This window comes from Panthera onca, chromosome D3, assembly GCF_046562875.1.
Source record: "Panthera onca isolate mPanOnc1 chromosome D3, mPanOnc1 haplotype 2, whole genome shotgun sequence".
NCBI classification, from domain to species: Eukaryota; Metazoa; Chordata; class Mammalia; order Carnivora; family Felidae; genus Panthera; species Panthera onca.
The window spans coordinates 64,487,407-64,512,025 of NC_138350.1; the positions used below are offsets into that span (position 1 = coordinate 64,487,407).

The 24,619-nt window shown below is 42.7% G+C and overlaps 1 protein-coding gene across 3 annotated transcripts in view; it reads left to right on the top strand.

Moving 5' to 3' along the window:
• SETBP1 (SET binding protein 1) overlaps window positions 1–24,619 on the top strand; it is a 376,077-nt gene that overhangs the window by 246,615 nt on the left and 104,843 nt on the right. For all 3 annotated transcript variants that reach the window (XM_060613721.3, XM_060613725.3, XM_060613723.3), the window contains exon 4: window positions 17,237–20,696. In XM_060613721.3, coding sequence (XP_060469704.1) covers window positions 17,237–20,696 — 3,460 coding nt within the window. The remainder of the gene's footprint in view (window positions 1–17,236; window positions 20,697–24,619) is intronic.

Below are 24,619 nucleotides of genomic sequence, written 5' to 3' on the forward strand. Positions count from 1 at the left end.
CCCCATCCTCGCTCTCCCTAGCTGGCCTTTGAGAGGCCTTGTCATCTTTCCAGACTCATGCTAGATGAATGATGTGCGGAATGCCCGCAGTTTGCAGTGTGAATGGGAATCTTTAAAAGCTGAATTTTCAGGCAAATTCAGCATCTTCATGACATTTTAGACTCAATTTATAATCAACAGTTATTTTAGCTCTAATGGCAAAAAGCACCAGTTTTGCAGTAAAAAGCATTTATGAAAAGGAAAAAAGGAAACATGAGGTAAAGAGGAAAAAAAATACTTCTTTTTCTCCTTTTCTCCACCCTCCCCCATCCTCCCCTCTTCTCCCCTCCCCTCCCCCTCACCCAAGAAGCAAAACTAGATATCATCTTTGGGCTTCATCTTTGAGCCCTGTCTTGCTCTTGCTGGCATTGACAACCTCACATCAGTCTGTCTGCTGCTCCCCACCCTGGAACAGAATGAGCAATTCTAAACTCCCCTTCCTTGTAGAAACCCTTAGGTCACCGTGTTTACCAGCCTGGGCTGAAGTAAGGATCTCTGGGTCCCAGCCCAGAACCATGACTCTGAACTTGCAAGAGAGAGGCTTGGCAAGCTGTGTATTTAACATAGGCCACTGGTGAATCTTATCCACCAGGCTTTGGGAAATGCCTTTTCAGGGAGTGAGGGGCAGGTTAACTACCTATTTCCCTTTTGCATTTAACTTTCTTGCACTTTCTTCCTTTGCCATTCTGGCTTTGCCTCTGGATTGCACTTAAAATGTTGTTACTCTCTTATACATATGGCATTCAGACCTTAATACTTCACCCTGCTAATTATGCCACTTAATCACATGCTACCAATCTTCAAGGAAGAGGCAAAAACATACTCTTCTCCCTCCTCCTTTGAAGGAGTGGAATGAAGCGCAAAGCCGCAAGGGAGGATAGCTAACAAATTTTTAAAACCTCACTGTTGCTGCATAACTTCTTCTTTAGGGCCATCTGTAATTGTTGCTCAGTGTCTTCACTGCAGAATGTGTCCAAGGCCAGCACTGAGCCCTGATTTCTGCACGGGCTGCCAGTCCAGAGCTCCCAGAACCCAGCTGGTGGTGTAGAGAGGCAGGGGCAGGGAGGGCAGAGCCTGCTGCTGGACCAAGGCAGATCTTGGAGCTGGTAGCAGGATTCTAGCTCAGCAGATCCCCAGCACCTGAATGACACAGTCAGAAGGCATCTGGGACCCTCTGGAAGGATGTAGCCACCTTGATACTCTCCCATTAGTCCTGCCAGGCCTGCTCCATGACTGCCTTTTGTTTTTTTGTTGTTGTTGTTTTTTTTTTTTTGTTGGTTTGTTTTTGTTTTTTTTCAATATATGAAGTTTATTGTCAAATTGGTTTCCATACAACACCCAGTGCTCATCCCAAAAGGTGCCCTCCTCAATACCCATCACCTACCCTCCCCTCCCTCCCATCCCCCATCAACCCTCAGTTTGTTCTCAGTTTTTAACAGTCTCTTATGCTTTGGCTCTCTCCCACTCTAACCTCCTTTTTTTTTTTTTCCTTCCCCTCCCCCATGGGTTTCTGTTAAGTTTCTCAGGATCCACATAAGAGTGAAAACATATGGTATCTGTCTTTCTCTGTATGGCTTATTTCACTTAGCATAACACTCCAGTTCCATCCACGTTGCTACAAAGGGCCATATTTCATTCTTCCTCATTGCCACGTAGTACTCCATTGTGTATATAAACCACAATTTCTTTATCCATTCATCAGTTGATGGACATTTAGGCTCTTTCCATAATTTGGCTATTGTTGAAAGTGCTGCTATAAACATTGGGGTACAAGTGCCCCTCTGCATCAGTACTCCTGTATCCCTTGGGTAAATTCCTAGCAGTGCTATTGCTGGGTCATAGGGTAGGTCTATTTTTAATTTTTTCAGGAACCTCCCCACTGGTTTCCAGAGTGGCTGCACCAATTTGCATTCCCACCAACAGTGCAAGAGGGTTCCCGTTTCTCCACATCCTCTCCAGCATCTATAGTCTCCTGATTTGTTCATTTTGGCCACTCTGACTGGCATGAGGTGATATCTGAGTGTGGTTTTGATTTGTATTTCCCTGATGAGGAGCGACATTGAGCATCTTTTCATGTGCCTGTTGGCCATCCGGATGTCTTCTTTAGAGAAGTGTCTATTCATGTTTTCTGCCCATTTCTTCACTGGGTTATTTGTTTCTCGGGTGTGGAGTTTGGTGAGCTCTTTATAGATTTTGGATACTAACCCTTTGTCCGATATGTCATTTGCAAATATCTTTTCCCATTCCGTTGGTTGCCTTTTAGTTTTGTTGGTTGTTTCCTTTGCTGTGCAGAAGCTGTTTATCTTCATAAGGTCCCAGTAGTTCATTTTTGCTTTTAATTCCCTTGCCTTTCGGGATGTTCCATGACTGCCTTTGAAGGGGCTGCCCTGTAGCTCCATACCGTTTTCTCCATTTCTCTAAATTTTCTAAGTCAACTTACAGTTCTCTGGCGAGAGGCTGGTTTTTTGTGGGCCACATAATTGAAATCCCAGTTTTTGTCATTTTTCCCTGTACTAGTAACACATTTCCAGACCCACAGAGGAAGTCCCTTAAAGTCTGGGAGTTGTGGGAGTGGGCCGCCAAGAGCTCCCTTCCAGGGGCACATTTACTCTCAGTTGCAGGGACCTGGTCTTCAGATCTAGGCCAATGCATGAAGCAATGCTTGTCTCCTTGACTTGCCAGAACTATCTAAGACTTCAGCTCAGAATAGGAAAGCACTGCCTGATAGAATAATGTATTTTCTGCAGAAGTGAGCTCCCCATAACTGCATATTGTCGAGTAGCTCCCAGGGAGGCCATGAAGAAAGACCTTGAATTCTGAACATTGGCTTAGTTTGAGAAGGAGTGGCAATAGACTTAGCCAAGAGGGTCTCTATAATGGGTCATTGCAAGAAGGCACCATCTCAATTTAAATGAGCTCTCCTTGGTTAATGTCTCCACCACAATCTCCATTTCTGCCAGATGTTGCTTTTCAGAAAAGCAGTTTACTGAAAACACATAATTATGATAGCCACATTTATATAATACCCACTGTTGGCCAGGCACTAGATTAAATATTTGACACCAACTTTTAATCCTTCCACCCCCCCCTTGAGGTAGGCACTGCTAACAAACAATCCTAAAATTTGTATGAAACTACAAAAGACCCCAAATAGCCAAAGCAATCTTGAAAAAGAAGAACAAAGCTGGAGGCCTCACAATCCCTGATTTCAAACTATACTACAAAACCATAGTAATCAAAACGTATGGCATTGACTAAAAACAGACACATAGATCAATGGAACAGAATAGAGCCCAGAAATAAACACACGTATATATGGTCAACTAATTTACAACAAAGGAAGCAGGAACATATGATGGGAAAAGGACAATAAATGGTGCTGAGAAAACTGTACAGCCACATGCAAAAGAATGAGATTTACATCGTACACAAAACTAACTCAAAACAGATTGCAGACTTGAGTGTGAGACCTGAAACCACTAAACTAGAAGAAAATAGGTAGTAAAGCTTCTTGACATAGGTCTTGATGATGATTTTTTCAATCTGACACCAGAAGCAATAAGAGCAAAAATAAACAAGTGGGACTCCATCAAACTAAAAAGCACCTTCTCAGCAAAAGAAACCATCAACAAAATGAAAAGACAACCTACCAGATGGGAGAAAAATATTTGCAAATCATGTATCTGATAAGGGGCTAATATCCAAAATATATAAAGAACAAAATATATAAAAAATATATAGGGGCACCTGGATGAGTTAAGTTCCTGACTCTTGGTTTTGGCCCAGGTCATGATCTCATGGTTCACGTGTTCAAGCCCCGCACTGGGCTCCGTGTTGGCAGTGTGGAGCCTGCTTGGGATTCTATCTCTCCCCATCTCTCTGCCCCTCCCTCACTTGTTCTGTCTCTCTCAAAATGAATAAACTTAAAAAATTTTAAATACACACACACACACACACAATTCCATAGCAAAAACAAAAAACAAAAAGCAAAAAAAAAAACCATAATCCAATTTTAAAATGAACAAAATATCTGAGTAGACATTTCTCCAAAGAACACATACAGATGGCCAACAGGTGCATGAAAGATCCTCAACATCAGTAATCATCAGGGGAGGGCAAATCAAAACCACAGCGAGTTATCATCTCATACCTATGATGTGGAGAAAAGGGAACCCTTCCTTACTCACCGTTGGTGGGAATGTACATTGGTGCAGCCACCATGGAAAGCAGTATGGAAGTTAACTCTGAAAAATCAAAAAATAAAATGACCATACAATCCAGCAATTTTACCTCTGGATATTTATGCAAAGAAAACAAAAACCCTAATTAGAAAAGATGTATGTACTCCCATGCTCATTGTGGCATTATTTGCAAAAGCCAAGATATGGAAGCAATATAAGTGTCCATTGATGGATAAATGGATAAAGAAGATATGGTATATGTATCTGTATACACATATATATGTATACATTTATGTATATATATGTAGTGCAATATTATTTAGCCACAAAAAGGAATGAAATCTTGCCATTTACAACAACATGGATGGACCCGGAGGACATTATGCTAAGTGAGTAAATCAGACAGAAAGACAAATACTGTAGGATATCCTATATATGGGATCTTAAAGGAAAACAAAACAAAACGATCTCATAGATACGGAGAACACATTAGTTGCAGGATTGCAAGAAGTGAGGTGCCTGGGTGGCTCAGTTGGTTAAGTGTCTGACTTCGACTCAGGTCATGATCTCACAGATCATGGGTTTGAGCCCCATGTCCGGCTATGCGCTGACAGTGTGGAGCCTGCTTAGGATTCTCTCTCGGTCCCTCTCTCTACCCGTCCCTGACTTGCGCTTTCAAAAAGCAGTGGGGGTAGAAATAGTTGCACTGTTGGTTGTTGTTGTTGTTGTTTCTTATAGATTTAAAAAATTGAGTATGTTTTTAAGAGGGAAAAAGGCACTGTTGTTAGTTGCTAGATGAGGAAGACAAGATACAAGAGGCCGTTGACTTGCCCTGTTAATTGTGGGGCTGTGAAAAAGAGCCCAGCATAGAGCCCAAGCTCCTTCACTACACTGCCACCTCTTAGCTGTCCTTTGGATCTCAGGAATAGTGATTCTGGTCAAGGGCCTGGGAATAGAGGGTCTACTAGACCACATCTCAAATGGTTGGCCTTGGGCATCACCTTGTAGCTTGGTAGAAATGCAGAATCTCAGTCTACCCCAGACCTCCTGAATCAGAATCTGCATTTGCACAGGATACCTAGGTGAATCCTGTTCAATTTAAATTTGAGAAGTTCTGAATTCCAATGTCACTCACCTGTTTGCTCTGGTTCTTTTCATCTCTGACTGCCCTGTCCCTTAATCTCCCTCCCATAGTTGAGATGGGGAGGTAGAGGGAACAATGAACAGACTCTAAAATCTAAAGTAATGTCCGTACTCTTATTGCTTTGATAAATTGCTCTCACCTCCAGATATTTTGGTCAGTCCTTATTAAAGTCCTGATTTTTACTGACTGGGAAAGGGACTCGGGCTAGTTGGAAGGGAGGGAAGCAGCAGAGACCAACGGTCCGGTTCCCTTGGGACCAAGTCCTATCCTGGGTCCCTGGGTCCTGCCTACCACCACTCTACACTTGCCCACTCCCCACTCCCTTCACTGTCTGCTTCCCTTCTCTGTGGAGCATAACAAAAGGTGGCTCCCCCACCAGGAGAGTCCAGATTAGTCCCTGAACGTGACAGTCCCTCCAGCCACAGCCGATGTTATTAATTTTTTAAAACAAACTTCCTGATTGAGGTTCTGGCTGCCTCTAAATTGTCTCTACAAGGAGACTGTGTACTAATTAACCCATAGAAACAATCAATGATGTACCTTTTTCAAGTTTCAGGGTGATTAGAATATGAAAATGAAGAGCACAATGGTGCAGATGTTTTAAAATCACAGCAGACAGCAATTAGTGACACGGAAACCAGCTGCTTATCTCTCCAGATAAAGCCTCTTAATAGGGAATTACACTGGAGGAGTCATTACCCAGATGGATCTCGTATGATTTACAGAGGAGGCGGGGCAGCGCTAACTTTGATTTGTGAGCAGGTTTTTGTCAGGCTTCCTTCCTTACCTCAAACAAGGTGGATTTGTGGCTGGGAGGGAGGCAGGCTTCACCTTTCTACCTTTTGGCCGAGGGCAGGGATGTTGCCAAGAATGGGGCCTGCAGAAGCCGCAAGCACCTGCCTCCTTGATTCAGGCTCCATTGTTTAGGGATCAACTCCATCAGCTGTCCTTGTGCAAAGGGGAGAGGGAAGACTCTGGGAAGGGGAAACAGTGAGTAACTGGCTGCCTCAGGTGTTCATTGGAGAAAAAAGTCCTTAAGTTCTGCAGAGTGGCTTTGGGGTGTATGGGTGCATGTACGTGAGTGTCGGATATAAGGAGTTCTTAATCATTGTTTGACATAGTCTCTCTCTCTCATGTAATTGAAGTAAAATTTACATATACTGAAACGTACAGATCTGAAGCATACTTTTAAGCAGTTTTGACAATGTATTTTGACAAATGTAATTTGAAATCCTCTCGTGATTTAAAGTATGTCCATTATCCCCAGAAACCTCCCTCCTGACCCTTTACAACCCCACCACCTATTCTAGAACTTTATATAAATGGATTTGTACAGTATATACTTTTTGAGAGTCTGGCTTCTTTAGCTCAGCATCGTTGTGTGTGTGTGATTTATGTATGTTGTTGACTATATCTACACTTTTATTTTTATTGATGAATTTTATATTCCCCTGTTGATCAACACCTGGGCTGTTTCCAAGTGCTTTCTACTCAGAATTAAGTTGCTATGAAGGTTCTATGAAAGTCTGATTGTGGATGAATAATTTCTTCTTTCTTGGGTAAATCTGTAGGAGTGGAATTGCTGAGTCACAGAGTATATTTAGCTTTAAAAGGTGTGGCCAAATCAAATTCCAATGTGGTTGTACCATTTTACACCTGCTCCAGCAATGGATGAGAGTTTTAGTTGCTCCATATCTTTGTTAACACTTGTCAATCTCTTTAATATTAGCCATCCTATTAAGTACATAGTAGCATCTTGTTGTTGTTTAAATTGGCATTTCCCTGATGACAAATGATTTTTCAGGACATCAGCAGGTGCTCACTGATCATTGCTACTTCTTTTGGCCCAGAATATTTGGGCAAAGGTGTTTTGCTGGTAGGTAATGTTCAGTTGACTGAATGTTGATCCAGTCTTCCATACATTTTTTTTTCCAATTTCTTTGGTCAGTTTGTTCCAGCAGGAAAAGTGTCAACATTCTTTTATCTTTTTTAATTTTATTTATTTTGAAAGGGAGTGAACATGAGTGGGGGAACGGCAGAGAGAGAGGGAGAGAGAGAATCCCAAGCAGGCTCTGTGCCAGCTGCTGAACCGACTGAGCCACCCAGGTTCCCCTTAAAATCCTTTTATTGTGGAATTATCTCTTTCTTTAATTCTCTTAGTTTTTGTCTCAAGTATTTGAAGTTTTGAGTTGCAAACAAATTTAGTAGTATTGTCTTTTCTTGATGAATTGACTTTTATTTTTATCATTTTGAAATGCCCCTAATTATCAGAATACCTTTTGTCCTGGTGTCTATTTTGCATTGTATTTATTGTCTCCAGTATTCTTAATGTTTTTTGTATTTTATCTCTTTCCATCCTTTTACTTTTAAGCTGTCTGCATTCTTACATTTAAAAGTATTTCTTGTAAACAGCCTACAATTGGGTCTTACATTTTTGTTCAGTCTGACAATCTATCCTGTGTGTTGTTGTTGTTGTTTTGGAGTTGTTAATACATTTCGAGTCAATGTAATTACCAGTAGTGTTCAGTTTATCTACAATGTTATGTTTTCTCTTTGTCCTCTTTTCATTCTTTTTCCTCCTTTTCTGCCCTCTTTTGGACTAATTAAGCTTTCTTTAGTATTCCGTAAGTTTCCTTCTATTGGCGTTTTAGATACATGACTTTGTTTTATTTTTAGAGGTTGCTCTAGAGATTACAATGTGCACCAAGTACCAAGCTACTGTGAACTATTATTACATCCCTTCAAATATAAGAACTTTAATAAACATATACAGTGGACCTTGAACAACAAAGGGGTTAGGAGCATTGAGCCCTGTATGGTTGAAAATCTGTGTATAACTTGTGACTCTCCCCAAACTTAACTCTACTGATAGCTCACCATTAATTGGAAGCCTTACTGATAACATAAACAGTTTATTAACACATATTTTGTATGTTTACTGTATAATCACAATAAAGTAAGCTAGAAAAAAGAAAGCGTTATTGAGAAAATTGTAAAGTAAATACATTTACAGTAGTGTATCATATTTATTGAAACAAATTTGCATGTAAGTAAACCCGTATAGTTCAAACCCATGTTTTTTGAGGGTCAAGTATACTTCCATATACAACTCTCTTGTTTCTTGTTTTATTGTTTTACATTTTATTTCTATAAAAGTCATAAATTCTATGATTTATTGTTATTATTTATGCTTTAAGCAATCATTTGCCTTTTAAATTGTATGTGTGCCCACATATTTTCCATTTCCATAGTCTTCATTTGTTCATGTAGATCTGGGTTTACATTTGGTATTATTTCCCTTTACCCTAGAGAACTTCCTTTTACATTTCTTATAATTTTGGTCTGTCAGCATTTGATTCCTTCAGTTTTTATTTATCTAAAAATATTTTACCTTCATTTTTGAAGGATATTTTCACTGGTTATAGAAATTTAAGTTGACTGTTTTGTTTTTATTTTATTAACATGAAGATGTTATTTCATTATCTTCTGGCTTGATTTTTACTGATGAGAAGTTAGATGTTATTTTTGTCATTGTTTCCCTATAATGATGTGTCTTAATTCTCTGGCTGCTTCTAAAACTTTTATCTTTGGGGAGTGCCTGGGTGGCTCAGTTGGTTAAGTGTCCGACTCTTGATTTCAGCTTAGGTCACAAACTCACAGCCCGTGAGTTCAAGCCCCACGTCAGGCTCTGCACTGACATCATGAAGTCTGCTTGAGATTCTCTGTCTTCTTTTCTCTCTGCCTCTCCCCTGTTCATGTGTGAGCATACACTCTCTCTCTCAAAAACAAATAAACATTTTTTAAAAAACAACTTTTACCTTTGGTTTCCATCAGTGTGTTTACAATGTGCCTATATGTGGTTTATGTGTGTGTTTATTCTGTCTATTGAGCATCTTAGCTATGTGAATCCATATGTACTATTCTCCTCTACTTCTGGGAAGCTAACTATATATGTTAGACTTATTGATACTTTTCCACGGGGCACTGAAGCCTTGGTTTTTTGTTTGTTTATTTTTGTTTGTTTTCTGTTTACATCTTTCTCCCTTCTTTCCGTTTGGATCATTTCTATTGTCTCCCCCTCATGTTCACTCAACTTCACTTCTGCATTGTCCTATAAGCTGTTAAATACATACTTTGAATTTTTCACTTCAGATATTATATTTTTCCAATTTAGAATTTTTATTTGGTTATTTTGGTAGAGTTATTGTCTCTCTGCTGAGATTCCCCATATATTCATCAATTATGTTCATCTTTTCCTTTCAACACTTGAACATTTTCATAACGGTTGTTTTAGGGGCCTTGGATCTGTATCTACTCTCTTAGTTTTGGGTCACATTTGCCTATTTTGTTGCTTGTCTGATACATCTTTTATTGTCCTGGATGTTGTAGATATTATATTGTGTAGATTCTGGGTTTTGTTGTTTTCCTTTAAAGAGTTCGACTTTGTTATGATAGGTAGTTAATTTACTGGCAGATTAGCTTTATTCTACTGAGGATTCTTTTTAAACTTTGTTAGAGAGGGATTAACATAGTTTCTATTCTGGGGCTAGTGTAATCCTACACTTAAGGAGTACCATTTCTGTAATATCAACTAAATGTCTGGAATATTCATTTAAGTTACCCCACTCTGGCTAAACAGAAATCCAACACTGCCAGGTATTAGTGATCTCAGAACTCTGTGTTCAGCGTATGGACCCCTAGTAGCTGCACTCTGCTGGTTCATGGAGTCTTGCCCTCAAGTGCAGATTAAAAATTGGCCAAAGACATAAGAAGATCACTATAAGGGTTTCTAGGATTTCTTTTCTACATGGCTTCCTCTTCTCAATTACCCTGTCTCTCATATTCCAGTTCCCTCAGCCCAATACTCTGAGCTCTGTTTCTTCCATGCAGTGAGATCACAGATTTCTGGCTTCTACTTTTCTGGGTCCATGTTCAGAAAGTGCTCCCAGCCAAAAAAAAATAGGGATATGGAGGCCTCATGAGTTTCCTTATCTCTAGAATCACAGCCCATATTATCTCTTGTCCAGTGCCTGAAAACAGTTGCTTCATATTTTGTGTTCAGTTTTATATTTGTTTCCAGGGAAAGGGTAAGTCTAATACCTATTACAACATTGTGGCTGGAATGAAGTCAATGATCATTTTAAATTATTCAGAATTGCCCTGTACTCAAGGAAACATACGTTAGGGGCCTCTGTCTTTGCACCAGCTGTTATCACCCCCAGGAAAAGGAGTGTGTTAGTATCGCTCACAGCCCCCAAACAGCATATCAGGAATAGTTCCTATGGGAACTAAATCAAGGTGACTTCCCAGGGCAATTCATGTGACAGGAAATGAGGACACTTTCACTTTATATACATAATTGAAAACTTTATGTTCATTTAGTAGCTGAGTAGTGTTTCTGTTCAGGCTGCTATAATGAAATACCATGGATGGGTGGCTTATAAGCAACAGAAATTTATTTATCATAGTTCTGATGGCTAGGAAGTCCAAGATCAAGGTGTTGGCAGATTCACTGTCTGGTGAGAACCTGCTTCTTGGTTCAGAGATGGCTCTCATATGTCTCTTGCCTCACATGGGGAAGGAGAAGAGAGTTCCTTGGGGTGTCTCTTTGGGGTAGAGCATTAATCCCATTCATGAAAGCTCTGCCCTCATTACCTAATCACACTGTGTTCACAAAGACCTCATTCCCTAAAACCATCACATTAGGGTTTAGGATTTCAACACATGAATTTTGGAGGGCCATAAACATTCAGTCCATCACACCCGTGGAATCAGAGGATCATAAGACCATGGTTCAAATAAGGTACTTAGTGGCATTCTTCTATACCTACTGTTAGCAAGTGCAGGAATGAACTGGGATGAGGAGAGATCCTCTGGGGTCAAGTTCAATGGAAGCTGATATATACATTTTTCCTCTTCATGAGCCTAACGGGTCATTCTCAAAGTCTTTCTTTAAGTGATAGAACCATCTCTCCCCAACCCCTACACTCATAAATGAAATCCTTTGCAGGGCTGTTATGTTTATTTGAGGGTTAAAAGAATGATGTGGAGCATCTCTCTTGCCCCATCCACTGGCTATAGTTCAGAAATGTCTTTACAAAATCCTAGGACTCTATGGAACACATTTGAAAACCACTGAACTAGAACATATCCTGATAATATCAGAGCCTCCCTAGTCCCTAACCCAGACCCCTGTCTTTGATATAATCCAGTGATTCTCAACTTTGTCTGCCCATTGGGATAACCAAGAGCTTTGAACAAAGTACTACTGTTCAGACCCCACTTCTAGAATGCAGATTTAATTGGTCCAGGTCAGATCCCAGGCATGGTATTCTTTATGAAGCTTCCTAATGATTCTAACGTACAGCCAGGGTTGAGAAGCTTTCGTCAGACATTTTCTGGTTACATTCCTTGTCTCCCACACTCAGTTCTTGCTCAGGCTCGAGCACTTGCTTTGAGCCTCAGAGATAAATGTCAGGATACCCCAGGGCTCTGGGTATTGGCCTGCATGAGTTGGGGAAATAGAAATCCCAGGGTGGGAGGTCATGAACATCTGCATTCCAAAGTCTTTCTGGGAGGACAGCATACTCATCCACCCACACCATTGACTTTTCTGCCCACCTCACCTTGCAGTGTACTTGGAATATCTGAACAGGGTACAATGTTAGAGTGTCTTACTATGTAAGTTATAAAGAGTTCAGAGAGCAAAACAAGAATGCTCACTGGTGCCAGATTGCATATCCTAACAGGCCTATGGTGATTTGTTCTGCACATTTACCACCAAAATGTGCTACAGATGTCATGGCAACCACAGAAGAGCCCCACCCCAGAGGAATTATAGTATTGAAACATTAGATCAGTGCTTTTAAAACTTGATTGTGCTTCAGAATTATCTGGAGAGCATGTTAAAATGCACATTCCTTGGTCCCACTCTAGAAGATTGCAATCAGTAGATCTGCAGTGGGGCCCAAGGATCTGTATTAACAACCAGTACCTTAGGTATTTCTGGTACAGTGGTCCAGGATCTCATCTTGAGAAGCATCAGTTGCCAAATTAAGAGCAAAAGTTCCCCTCATTCCTTCATACCCAGGCATATTTTCCTACTCTTGTAAAGCAAAATATCTTACAAACAGTAAATTTAAATTATCAGTGTCAGCAGAAAGTAGCACAAACACAGCTAACCCAAAAGAGTAGTTTATCTCCCACAAAGTCATGCTTGATTTTTGTTGAGTTATATGATTTTTCTCAGACCCAAATAGCCCTCTTCTCTCATTGTGACAACCCTTACTTTAGATAAGCCATAGATAAGACTGGGTGACTCATTTTCTTCCCATTTTTATGGATTTTTCAAGTTTTTATGCAGTGATCTCATGCTTGTTCTTAAAAGTAGACAAAAATCAAGTGCTTTTTACAAGGTAATCTAACTTACGCAAAATTTAAATGTATATGATCTATTATACATTGTGAAGTTATCCACTTCACAAAATAATTCTTCACATTGCAGAAGAACTTGCTTCCATAAACACATCCTTTAGAAGAGATATCTGTGTAGTTTTCAGAATGGTGGTTCAGTGATGAGCATTTGGCATCTAGGCTGAAGGGGCCCGGAAAACATTTTTCTTATAAAAGTAAGCCACACCTTCAAAATGACTGTATGTTTTCAAACAGTTCACGGGGGGTGGGGGAACAGCCAAGAGAAATGCTGGGCTTAGTTGGTACTAAAAGTTTTCCACAAAATAATGAGCCCAATGTAGAATTCCATCAGGACTTGCCTTATTTGGTAACCATTTTAGGCAACACCCCTGCCATGGATGAAAGGTAGCAAAGAGGCTTTAAAGATTCAGGTCTTACTCCCAGAAAAATGTAGAATCTAAGGGGGAGATGGAAACATGTGCTAAGTAGGTCAATAAAGCCCTCAGTCAAAGACCCCCCTGGGGAGACTGACTGCAGGAAGGGTGGGAGGGGGAGCCCCTAGTTTGCCCCAGCCAGCATTGAGCTAAGGGCCTGTTTTGCCACGTCCATCTCTGTCTCAATGGAGTAAGTACTCAATTCGCAGTGAAGGACATATTGGAACTGACAGCCTTACCATTGTGTATATAATATGTCATGGCTGACAGATGAAGAAATGGGATTCCGTGAAATGCAATGGGATATAGCCATCAGCCAAGGCTGGAGAAAAGCCGTGTTCTCCTGGACCCCTTAGAGAACACTCCTCAGTTCTCTTTGCCCCTTCACTGCAACCCATCTCAGTGCAGGGTTTAAAGCACCATTTCCCCCCATTAGTCCTGATCCTTTGTTGTGCTTCCCTTTTGTCCACCCTGCCCTTTGATTGTGCAGCTCTCCCAGCAGGGCAAATTGCAGCTGAAATGGTAGAAACAATGAGATCAGGCAGTGTCCAGATGGAGGCACTGGGAACCAGGCACACTTAACTGCATTACTTTCAGCCGGTCTGCCCTGGGTATAAGTGAGCAGGCCCCACCTTTCAACTGCCGGAGTGAAATCCACCCTCCTGACAGTCACATGGCCTTCCCCAAAGGCAGAGTTAATTGGAAAGTGAAATAATTAACAGGAGATGAGAGAGAACTAAGTAAAAATTGCATTGAAGGGGAGTTACTTTGCAAATGCCTTTAGTCCTTAAGTATTGGGGAAGGATTTTTTTTGTTGTTCAACACCTAATGCATTTGAGCGCTCCAATTTCCTTATAAGCATTATCAAATGAATGATTGGCAGTTTATTGTCTTCTGTGTGCAGCCACATATTTTATCATGGCAATAGGCATCTCAAAAGTGATTTTGCTTATTCACTCAACAAACATTTATTGGGAACTTTCTGGGTGGTTTGCTTTGTAGTAGGCATAGGGGATAAGAAGATAAATGAGTCTCTGACCTCAAAGTACTTACAGTCTAGGAGAGGGAGACAGAAAAGTACACAAATAATGACACAAAGCATTATGGGGATTGTGATCAATGTCTTTATGAGAGACAATGGTGTTTGCAGAAGGAAATGGCATAAGGAATTAGGCTGCAGGGGGTAACTGTGTTTGAGACAATATGTTATAATATACAGGCCATTAATCTCACTATTGATAAAAAATGAAATATCCCCATAGCAAAATGTGTGTTCCTTCATTTATTCAATAAATGTTTGTTGAGTGCCTACTACTTGCCAGGTACTGTGCTTGGTACTCGTGTGATGGTGTGTACAGGCTAGAAAGGGAAACGGGCTTTAATTCAATTAATGCACAAATCAAATGTAAAATTAAAACTAAAATAAAAGTACAACAAAGATGACATACCTGTTTTCATGAAAACTTCTAACAGGAGTACTTCTCTAAGGTAGGGGGCCTCCCTACAATCGAGCTGAGATTCAAACGTGAAGAGTAATAATTAAGGATTCTGCTAGATTCCAAGAAGAAAAAGACGGAGCAATCGAGGGAAACTGGTGGGATCAGAGACCAAAATTCCAGTTTCACTACGAAGTCCCAGTGTGGACTTCAGTGACCAGATCTAGAAAAGTGTGGGGAGGTGTGGCAAGAAAGTTGGGAGGGGGGCAGGGGAAACGGGTGACTGTAAGTCCTGCTTTGCCGGAGTCCAAACTAGGAACTCAGATTTTTTTTTTTTTTGCACTGTAATGTTTAAGAAGTGCCAGCACTAACTCTCAGAAGTGTTCTAGTATGAGTTACCGCTTATACTATTGCACTAAAGAGTGAGAAATTTTGTTTCCAAGCCCTTTTGTAGACCTGTCATCCTGTGAGTACATACACAGTGCCAACTAAAATCTAAAGTACAGATGACAAATTAGCAGAGCCCTGATTCATAAAAGATAAGTGGCATTCAACATTTTATGCCATGAATAAGATTCCTGTATTTTTTAAAAAATGGGACAGCAGCTTATGTCCACAGCAGTAATTTCTAGCAAAGTCAAGTGCAGGATTAGTCTAGATGTTGATGATTAGTGATGTCCCCTAAAACACTGCAAGATGAAGAAAAAGTAAATACAAAAAAGTAAATTTTTGTCTTAATTTTCTCCTAGGCACTTATAGGCTTAGCCTGGGGAGACTGTCTCATGATACTTAAAAAATAGAGTCCAATACTGGAAGTATAAACAGGATTTCACAAAATCAGGGAGGCAGAAAATAACTCTAGGGATTCCAGGAACCACTGTGAAAAAAACCCTACTTGCTTTACTGCGTTGAATTTTACCCATAATGGTTTCTGACACCTGTGTTTTGATTCTTAATAGGGACTATAAGCAGTGTTTTCTAATGAAGCGTAAATGCTAGAACATCAATGGCAAATAGGCACAGATCGATGATAGAAACATGGGTAGATACATAGATAAAGACAGATACATATTACAGGTTAAAACTTCCTAAGTCCACTAAGCCAACCATCATTTACTTCTCAGTGGAGATATTATCCAAAGCTTTCTTCAATTTACTAGTATTTTCCATTCTTTAACACATCTTAGGATAATGCATCCTGTATGTTTACTGCTTGTGTTTATAAAACAGTACTTACGATAAACTTTGAAGAATGCTTCTTTACACTGGTAGCATGGCTTAAAATCTATCTGCAATAATGTTAGTGTATCTACATTAAAAAAAATTGGGTTAATGTCTTGGGCAAGCTGGGTGGCTCAACCAGTTGAGCATCCACCTTCAGCTCAGGTCATGATCTCCCGGTTCATGAGTTCAAGTCCCTCATTGGACTCGCTGCTGTCAGCACATATCCTGCCTCCAATCTTCTGTCCCCATCTCTCTCTGTCCTTTCCCAGCTTGTACTCTCTATTAAAAATAAATCAACCTTAAAAAACCTTTTAATATCTCAAAAAGACATTCATTAACTACTCCCTCTGTGACTTTGTAGGCACTGGTTATGTCTGGCCTCTAGCACAGGTTCTGCCTTTCCAGACTGAAGGGTCAGTCCTCAGGAAGGTGCCGAAGTCTGGAGACTTTCCTGTAGAATTCATGCTGGGAGAAGCACAGCTGACAGGGTTGGGAGCAGTGATCTTGAGTGACTGTGCATTTTTTTTTGACCCATTTATGTCCACGAGACTCAAGGTTCCTTTTGAGATTGTCCAGGAGTTTTCTCAAGAAAGCTGTCAGTGCCTAACCTGGGTTTCAGGATGCCTCAGCATACTAACTCCCAACACCACACCGCTCCTAAAAGTCAGAAGGGTGGAAGGTCTTTTGAGTTTCTTTCCTACTCCATTTCTTCTTCTCCATGTCCTTGACTGGCTCCCTTGTCTTCACACAGTCTTCAAATTCCCCCCTTAGTTCCTCAGCTTGTGCTGTTTTTCCTTGTTGCAGTGGTTCCCAGTGAACTACTTGTTTGAGCACAGAGATGCTAAACTCCCAGGTAAAGTGCAAACAGAAATGAACTTCAGTAGGAGGAAGCAAAGGAAGGACGTGAGTTGGAGGGGAAGCTGGGACAGAAGTAAGAGGCAGCTTGAGTTAGGCAAAGGGACCGGGGAGTTGGAAAGTTCACATTCTCTCCTGGGCTCTGCCACCATAGGCAGGACTCACCATTAGAAAAGTTTCAGCTTTTTCATTCATACAAGTCGGGCACCAAGCTAAGTGACCTGCAGGGCCTGTCCTCTATGCTGAGATTGCATTCAACCAAAAGATCGGTAAAAGTTCCTATTGTTAAGGGGGATAAAGATGGTGATCAAAGCATCCTTATTAATGTTCCAAATCTGTGCCACATGTTTTTACTTCTGCAAATGAGAAAACTTTCAAAACCATTCTGGAATTAAAGGTGGCCATTACCAACTTTCAAATAATAAAGCCTTTTGACATTGAATTTTAAATATCTCCAACATGCTCATCTTTGTTTCTCTCTCTCTCCTTCTCTACCTGCCCCACCTTTAGGCTTACGAGCGGCCACAGAAACACTCAGCTCTCCACTATGACCCAGGCCTCCCACAGGACGTCACCAGTGACACCTTAAAACCAAAGCACCAGCAAAAAAGCAGCAGCCAGAACCACATGGACTGGTCCACCAACTCTGACAGTGGACCTGCCACTCAGAATTGCTTCATCAGTCCAGAGTCTGGCAGAGAAACTGCAAGCACCAGCAAGATCCCTGCTCTTGAGCCCGTGGCTTCCTTTGCAAAGGCCCAGGGTAAGAAAGGCAGTGCAGGGAGCACATGGAGTCAGTTGTCCAACAGCAGCAAAGATCTGCTCTTGGGAGGCGTGGTCCCATCCCCAGGCAGCCACAGCTCACCAGCCCCACCCAGCAGCTCTGTCGAGTGCAATGGGCTTCAGCCCTTGGTAGATCAAGATGGCGGAGTTGCAAAGGAGCCCCCAGAACCACCTACTATAGGCAGCAAGAAAAAGTCCAGTAAAAAAGATGTGATAAGTCAAACCATATCAAACCCGGACCTGGACTGGGTCAAGAATGCCCAGAAAGCATTTGACAATACAGAAGGGAAAAGGGAAGGCTACTCTGCAGATAATGCCCAAGAGGCATCACCAGCCAGGCAGAACACGAGTTCTGTCAGTAATCCTGAAAATGACTCAAGTCATGTCCGGATTACTATCCCTATCAAGGCACCCTGTCTAGATCCAACCAGCCATAAGAGGAAAAAGAGACAGTCCATCAAAGCAGTGGTGGAAAAGATCATGCCAGAGAAAGCCCTGGCTTCTGGAATCACTATGAGCAGTGAAGTGGTTAATAGGATACTCTCCAACCCTGAGGGAAATAAGAAAGATCCCCGTGTCCCTAAGTTGAGTAAAATGATAGAGAACGAGTCCCCCTCAGTTGGCCTTGAAACAAGTGGAAATGCCGAGAAAGTCGTTCCAGGAGGTCTGTCTAAGCAGCGGAAGCCACCCATGATCGTGACGCCTCCAGCGTGCACAGACCACTCTCCATCGAGAAAGCTGCCAGAAATCCAGCATCCCAAATTTGCTGCAAAACGGAGGTGGACATGCAGCAAACCAAAGCCCACCAGTATGCTTCGGGAGGCAGTCATGGCCACCTCCGATAAACTGATGGTGGAACCGCCATCTGCCTATCCCATCACCCCATCCAGCCCTCTGTACACCAACACAGACAGTCTTACTGTGATCACGCCAGTCAAGAAGAAGCGGGGGCGGCCGAAGAAGCAGCCTTTGCTCACGGTTGAGACGATTCACGAGGGGACTTCTACCAGCCCGGTCAGTCCCATCAGCCGGGAGTTCCCTGGCACGAAGAAAAGAAAGAGACGACGCAGTTTAGCTAAGTTGGCCCAACTAGTGCCAGGAGAGGACAAGCCCATGAGCGAGATGAAATTTCACAAAAAAGTTGGAAAGCTTGGGGTGTTGGATAAGAAGACCATCAAAACTATCAATAAGATGAAAACACTCAAGAGAAAAAATATCTTGAACCAGATCTTGTCCTGCTCCAGCAACATTGCTCTGAAGGCTAAAGCTCCCCCAGAGACCAGCCCTGGGGCAGCAGCCATCGAGAGCAAATTGGGCAAGCAGATTAATGTCAGCAAGAGGGGAACCATCTACATTGGCAAGAAGAGGGGCAGGAAGCCAAGAGCAGAGCTGCCACCCCCATCTGAGGAACCCAAAACAGCCATCAAGCACCCAAGGCCTGTTTCTAGCCAGCCGGATGTTCCAGCCGTGCCTTCCAACTTTCAGTCACTTGTGGCGTCTTCACCAGCAGCTATGCACCCACTTTCAACACAGTTAGGTGGGTCAAATGGCAACCTGAGCCCCGCCAGCACTGAAACCAATTTTTCAGAGTTGAAAACTATGCCAAATCTCCAGCCTATCAGTGCTCTTCCAACCAAAACCCAAAAGGGAATACACAGTGGAGCCTGGAAGCTGTCTCCCCCCAGGCTGATGGCCAACTCACCTTCCCACCTTTGCGAGATTGGGTCACTCAAGGAAATAACGCTGTCCCCCGTGAGCGAGTCGCACAGTGAGGAGACGATCCCAAGCGACAGCGGCATTGGGACGGACAACAACAGCACGTCTGACCAAGCAGAGAAGAGTTCAGAATCCCGACGGAGGTACTCTTTTGACTTCTGCTCCCTGGACAACCCGGAGACCATTCCGTCTGACACCAGCACAAAGAACCGGCATGGCCACCGGCAGAAGCATCTCATGGTGGACAACTTCCTGGCCCATGAAAGCCTCAAGAAGCCAAAGCACAAGAGGAAACGGAAAAGCCTGCAAAATCGTGATGACCTTCAGTTTCTGGCAGACCTGGAAGAGCTCATCACCAAGTTCCAGGTGTTCAGGATCTCCCACCGGAGTTACACCTTCTACCACGAGAATCCGTATCCCAGCATTTTTCGGATTAATTTCGATCACTATTACCCGGTGCCATATATCCAGTATGACCCGTTGCTCTATCTTCGCAGGACTTCAGACTTGAAGTCAAAGAAGAAGCGTGGTAGGCCTGCAAAAACCAATGACACCATGACAAAGGTGCCTTTTTTACAAGGGTTCAGCTACCCTATTCCCAGTGGAAGTTACTATGCACCCTATGGAATGCCTTACACATCAATGCCTATGATGAACCTTGGTTATTACAGTCAGTACCCAGCTCCTTTGTACCTGTCGCACACACTTGGAGCAGCTTCCCCATTCATGAGGCCAACAGTGCCACCACCTCAGTTCCACACAAGCTCCCACGTGAAGATGTCTGGTACAGCTAAGCATAAAGCAAAGCATGGAGTGCACCTGCAGGGACCTGTCGGCATGGGCCTCGGCGACATGCAGCCATCCCTGAATCCTCCCAAGGCGGGCAGTGCCGGTCTGTCCAGCGGTCGGCTCCACAAGAGAAAACACAAACACAAGCATAAGCACAAGGAAGACCGGATCCTGGGGACCCATGACAACCTGAGTGGTCTCTTTGCAGGCAAAGCCACAGGCTTCTCCAGCCACATCCTGAGCGAGCGGCTGAGTAGTGCGGACAAGGAGCTCCCACTAGTGAGTGAGAAGAATAAGCATAAGGAGAAGCAGAAGCACCAGCACAGTGAAGCCGGCCACAAAGCTTCTAAGAACAACTTTGAGGTGGACACCCTGTCTACACTGTCACTTTCTGATGCCCAGCATTGGACACAGGCCAAGGACAAAGGTGACTTGAGCAGTGAGCCTACAGACTCGTGCACAAAGAGGTACTCTGGCAGTGGTGGGGATGGTGGCAGCACCCGACCCGAGAGCCTGGACGTGTTCAGTGACATGACCCCTTCAAATGACAAGTGGGACAGTGACATGAGCGGGAGTAAAAGGAGGAGCTATGAGGGCTTTGGGACATACAGGGAAAAGGACATCCAAGCCTTCAAGATGAGCCGCAAGGAGAGAAGTTCTTACGACTCCTCCCTGTCTCCAGGTAAGGCCGTGTTTCTCCTCAGACCGGGGCTGTCTTATTATTTCAGTGCTGGCCTTTGCACGTCAGGAGTCTGCCATCATTGACACATTGTATTCACTAGTTTGCAGAGAGGTAGGGACCAGGTGGAAATGGGCGTTCTTCACATGTGACTTTGCAGCACTATTTATACACGGGTTATTTGGTATTTACTGCCTTTCCTCTCAGAGTCATTGCCTTGGGATCCATGGGCCTAGAGACAGCCCCAGTAGCTACCTAGACTACAACCACACCCACTGTGTGTATGCTTTCTATTAGAGATGCTATGCTTAAGTCCTCATCCAATCTGATGGTGCGGTTTGTTAGTGGCATAAACCCTCTGAAACTCACTAAGAATGCCAGTAAGATCCCAAGAATGTCAATGCTGGATGGGAGCGATATCTAGTTCATCTGGCATGCTGCCTCCAGAAGTCCCACATCCTAGGTGAGAAGTCTACAGCAGAGCCATTGGAAGCTGCCCACCTGTGCATCCTCAAGTGTACCTAATGAGGGAGCCATAGCTCCAGGCTGTCTTGTCCTCATTTTGTCCATGGGCATTTGATAAGCTTCCCTGAGGAGACCCCACTCATCATTTCCCCGCATGAAGGGGAGGGAGCCTGGCTGAAAGGTGTTGCAAGCCTCCTGCCCCTACGGGAAGTTACTGCTGCATCTCTTGGCATGTCTGCTGGGAGTGGGATTTTGCCCACTGATTGCTAAACTTGAAGTACTGGTTGCTGTTAGAAAGAGCTCATTCCTTGTCAGTTGCTGGCAGAATTTCCTTGCTAACGTTCCCACCCACACAGACCTTCCTTGCCACAGAAGCTTGATACTTCGTTGTAAGTATCCCTTTGTCCCTGTCCAGACATCATGAAAGTGATAAGTCTCTTGCAGAACAGAACAGTTGTTTACGAGGAAAACAGCAGAAGCTCCTTTTCTAGGAGCTACAGAAGCTGAAAGGATTTCTCATGCTCCCTCTACCCCCAGATAGTACAAGCACTCTGGCCACAGTCTGCTTTTAAAAGACTAGTCATCTTTATTTCAGGTTTGGGTGTAGTGTTTCTCCTCTGTTTGTGATGTGTACCTCTTCCCCCCTGGGTAGTCCATCATGAGTGAAGGTGAGGGCAGTGTATTCATGAGGAATTAGAGTCATTTTTCTAGGCCAGCAGACTTCAGAAGAAATATGATTATGAGTTGGAAACCACTTAAAGATTGCCTCAAATTACCACTAGCTTGTGAGTTGCTGTAGTGGTGGATGTTCTCCTTGGTTAATGAAGAGACCAATTAGCAGTCATGTCTCCTACTGAAGGTGATAAATGGCCCACACTTCATAATTGCCCAAAGTGGATAAATTGCCCAAAGTGGATGTTCTCATCTAAGTTTCTCTGTTTCTCATCATCAGACTTTGTTGAAAGTATTTGTTTTTTTCTACACAAAGCTCAAATTAAGCCCACCTGGACGGAGTTGCTAGATTAAACTTTTACATGAGAAAAACTATTGCTCTCTTTCAATATGGTGAAATTGATCCACAGGTCCAACACCAGCCATGGACACAGGGTTTTCTTCATTTTTGTATTTTCTTGGCATTATTTAGCAAAACAGTAATGTTGCCATGTTATTACTAAGAAGCTACAAGCAAGGATCCTAACTTAACAGACCTGAGAAGCAAGATCTTAGAAGCTAAAATCTCTATCCATCATTGCTTATTAGATTTCTCAGCAGTCATACCAAGATTTTTCTCTGGTTGGACTACATTTCCGGGTGCTGGTTGACTTCATGAAGGTTCCCAGATAGAGATCCATCTCTGATCCTTGTGTGTCTCTGAAGGTGCCCACCCTCTTAGCCATACAGTTCTATCTGGGTTTGCATTCACATGATGGCATTACTTTCTTCAAAATTCCCCTTCCTCTCCCTATCTTATTCATTCTTTACTCTGCCACATCAGGTGAAAAGAAACCAGCATTATGACAAGTGTCATAAAAGAAAGCTGGGTTCAACCTAATTGGGTATTAATTGGGTACTCTGTGATGTAGGACCTTAGGCATGGCATTCTGTTTCTTTGGGTTAGTGTCTACTCATCTGTATCTGACAGGGTTGGGCCAGACCTCTTTCATATAGCATGTTTCAGTTCTTAAAGCCATTTCGCATGCATTTCTTGATGACACCCTGCAATCTTAGAAGAGAGGTATTTTCATTTCTATTTTACAAATACATTGAGGTTCAGAGATCAAGTGACCTGCTCGGGTTTAGAAAGCCATTATTTATGATTTTAAGCCCAGGGCTTTGGCCACCGCATTGCAGCTTGAACACAGGCCACCAATAGTTAAGCCAAGTCTAGAACACAGGTCCTGGTCCTCAGCTCAGTACTCATGTATTCCTCTATGGCCCTTCCTCTCAGATATCCATCCATCCCCCAATTACATGCCTTTCCCTAAGGCATCTTCACAGCGATTATGTGATAATTACAGAAGAGAGTAATTAAGGAAAGACCACATCCCTGTATTCAATTCCCAACCAATGAAAAAGGACCCCTAATGGCCCAACCTTTTCTAGACATTAGCCTGGAAATGTCTACCTGGACAGGCTTCCACCTCTGCTCCTACTGCAATCCAGTTCTCAGAGTTATTTTTGCTACTGCTTTGTGCTTACTCTGTGTTATATTTTTTTCTTCTTCAGCGTTTTAGTGAATCATAGTTGTTGGTGGTTTCTATATCTATATGAGTTATGTCTGTTGTCCCTACACATTTTGTTGAATATGTTACTGGAGGAGATCAGATTCTCTATCACTCCCCTCCCTTCCAAACCTTGGCCTCATCTCACCTGTATTCCAAATGTCCCCTCTATTTCTGAACCCCAAAAGCATCAGGGACAAAATGCCTTTAGCAGCACTTGGAATTCAATGTCAGAGTTTGTCAAGACTCCCCGAAGAGTGCTCACCTTAATGTGACACACTTGAAGGAACACCAAGTCCCATTAAAAGGTGGAAGGCAGGTGGAGTGAGACTGAGGTTACTGGAGGCATTAAAACCTTTAAGAGACTTTACCTGAGTCGAGGTGTCTCTTCTGTGGATGATACTGAGGGTCCTGCTTGGAAAAAAGTATCAGTATTCCTCACAATTTCTCTCCCTCTACCTTTTCTTTCTCCACTCTGGATTCATTCCCTTAGCATCCCAATGTCCTATTTCACATGAGCTAGTCTTTTCTAAAATAGATATGACATAAATATAGATGCCATTCTTTAGCCTGTTGAGGGCCAGATTTAGGAGCTAAGTCAAGAGAGGACTTTGAGCATTCCCTGAGATCAGAGCTGTTGGAAGACACCATATAAATGGAAGTCATTACCATTATGGAGACAGAAATTAGAGACTTCATTTAGCAATAGCAATAGTTGCACACTCCATTTCCTCTTTCCTGCTTGGAAAATCATTCTTTCTCCAACCCCCTTGGCCCAGCAGATGGATGCATTGTCTTGTTAGCCCCCTTACAACACACCTGGAGCTTAGAAGTCACATGGACTCTTTACCATTTTTCTCTATTTTACCCCTTCTGCTTTGTTTGTTTGTTTGTTTGTTTCAGAAGGCAGTGGATCTTTTGATCTGTTTTCTAAATGGATACCATCTGCTAAATCTCCATTTATAAAAATGCTTGTCTGGGACCAAATAATGGATAAGCAGTGGGAAGGTGCCATCCACAGATACCCAAAGCTGGCAGGAGCCTGATGGGCCCTCATGTGCGCCTTTCTCCCACCAGGCATCACCATCTTTAGTGCACTGACATGCTGCAGATTCCTAGAAGAGCAATCCTGTCCAAGTTTGATAACACATAGTCAGAAGGACGCCACATGCTCTCAAAGCCAACTTCTCCTTAGGTGGTGGAAGAGGTCTGTAGTGTGAGTGATGTTCTCCCCATTCA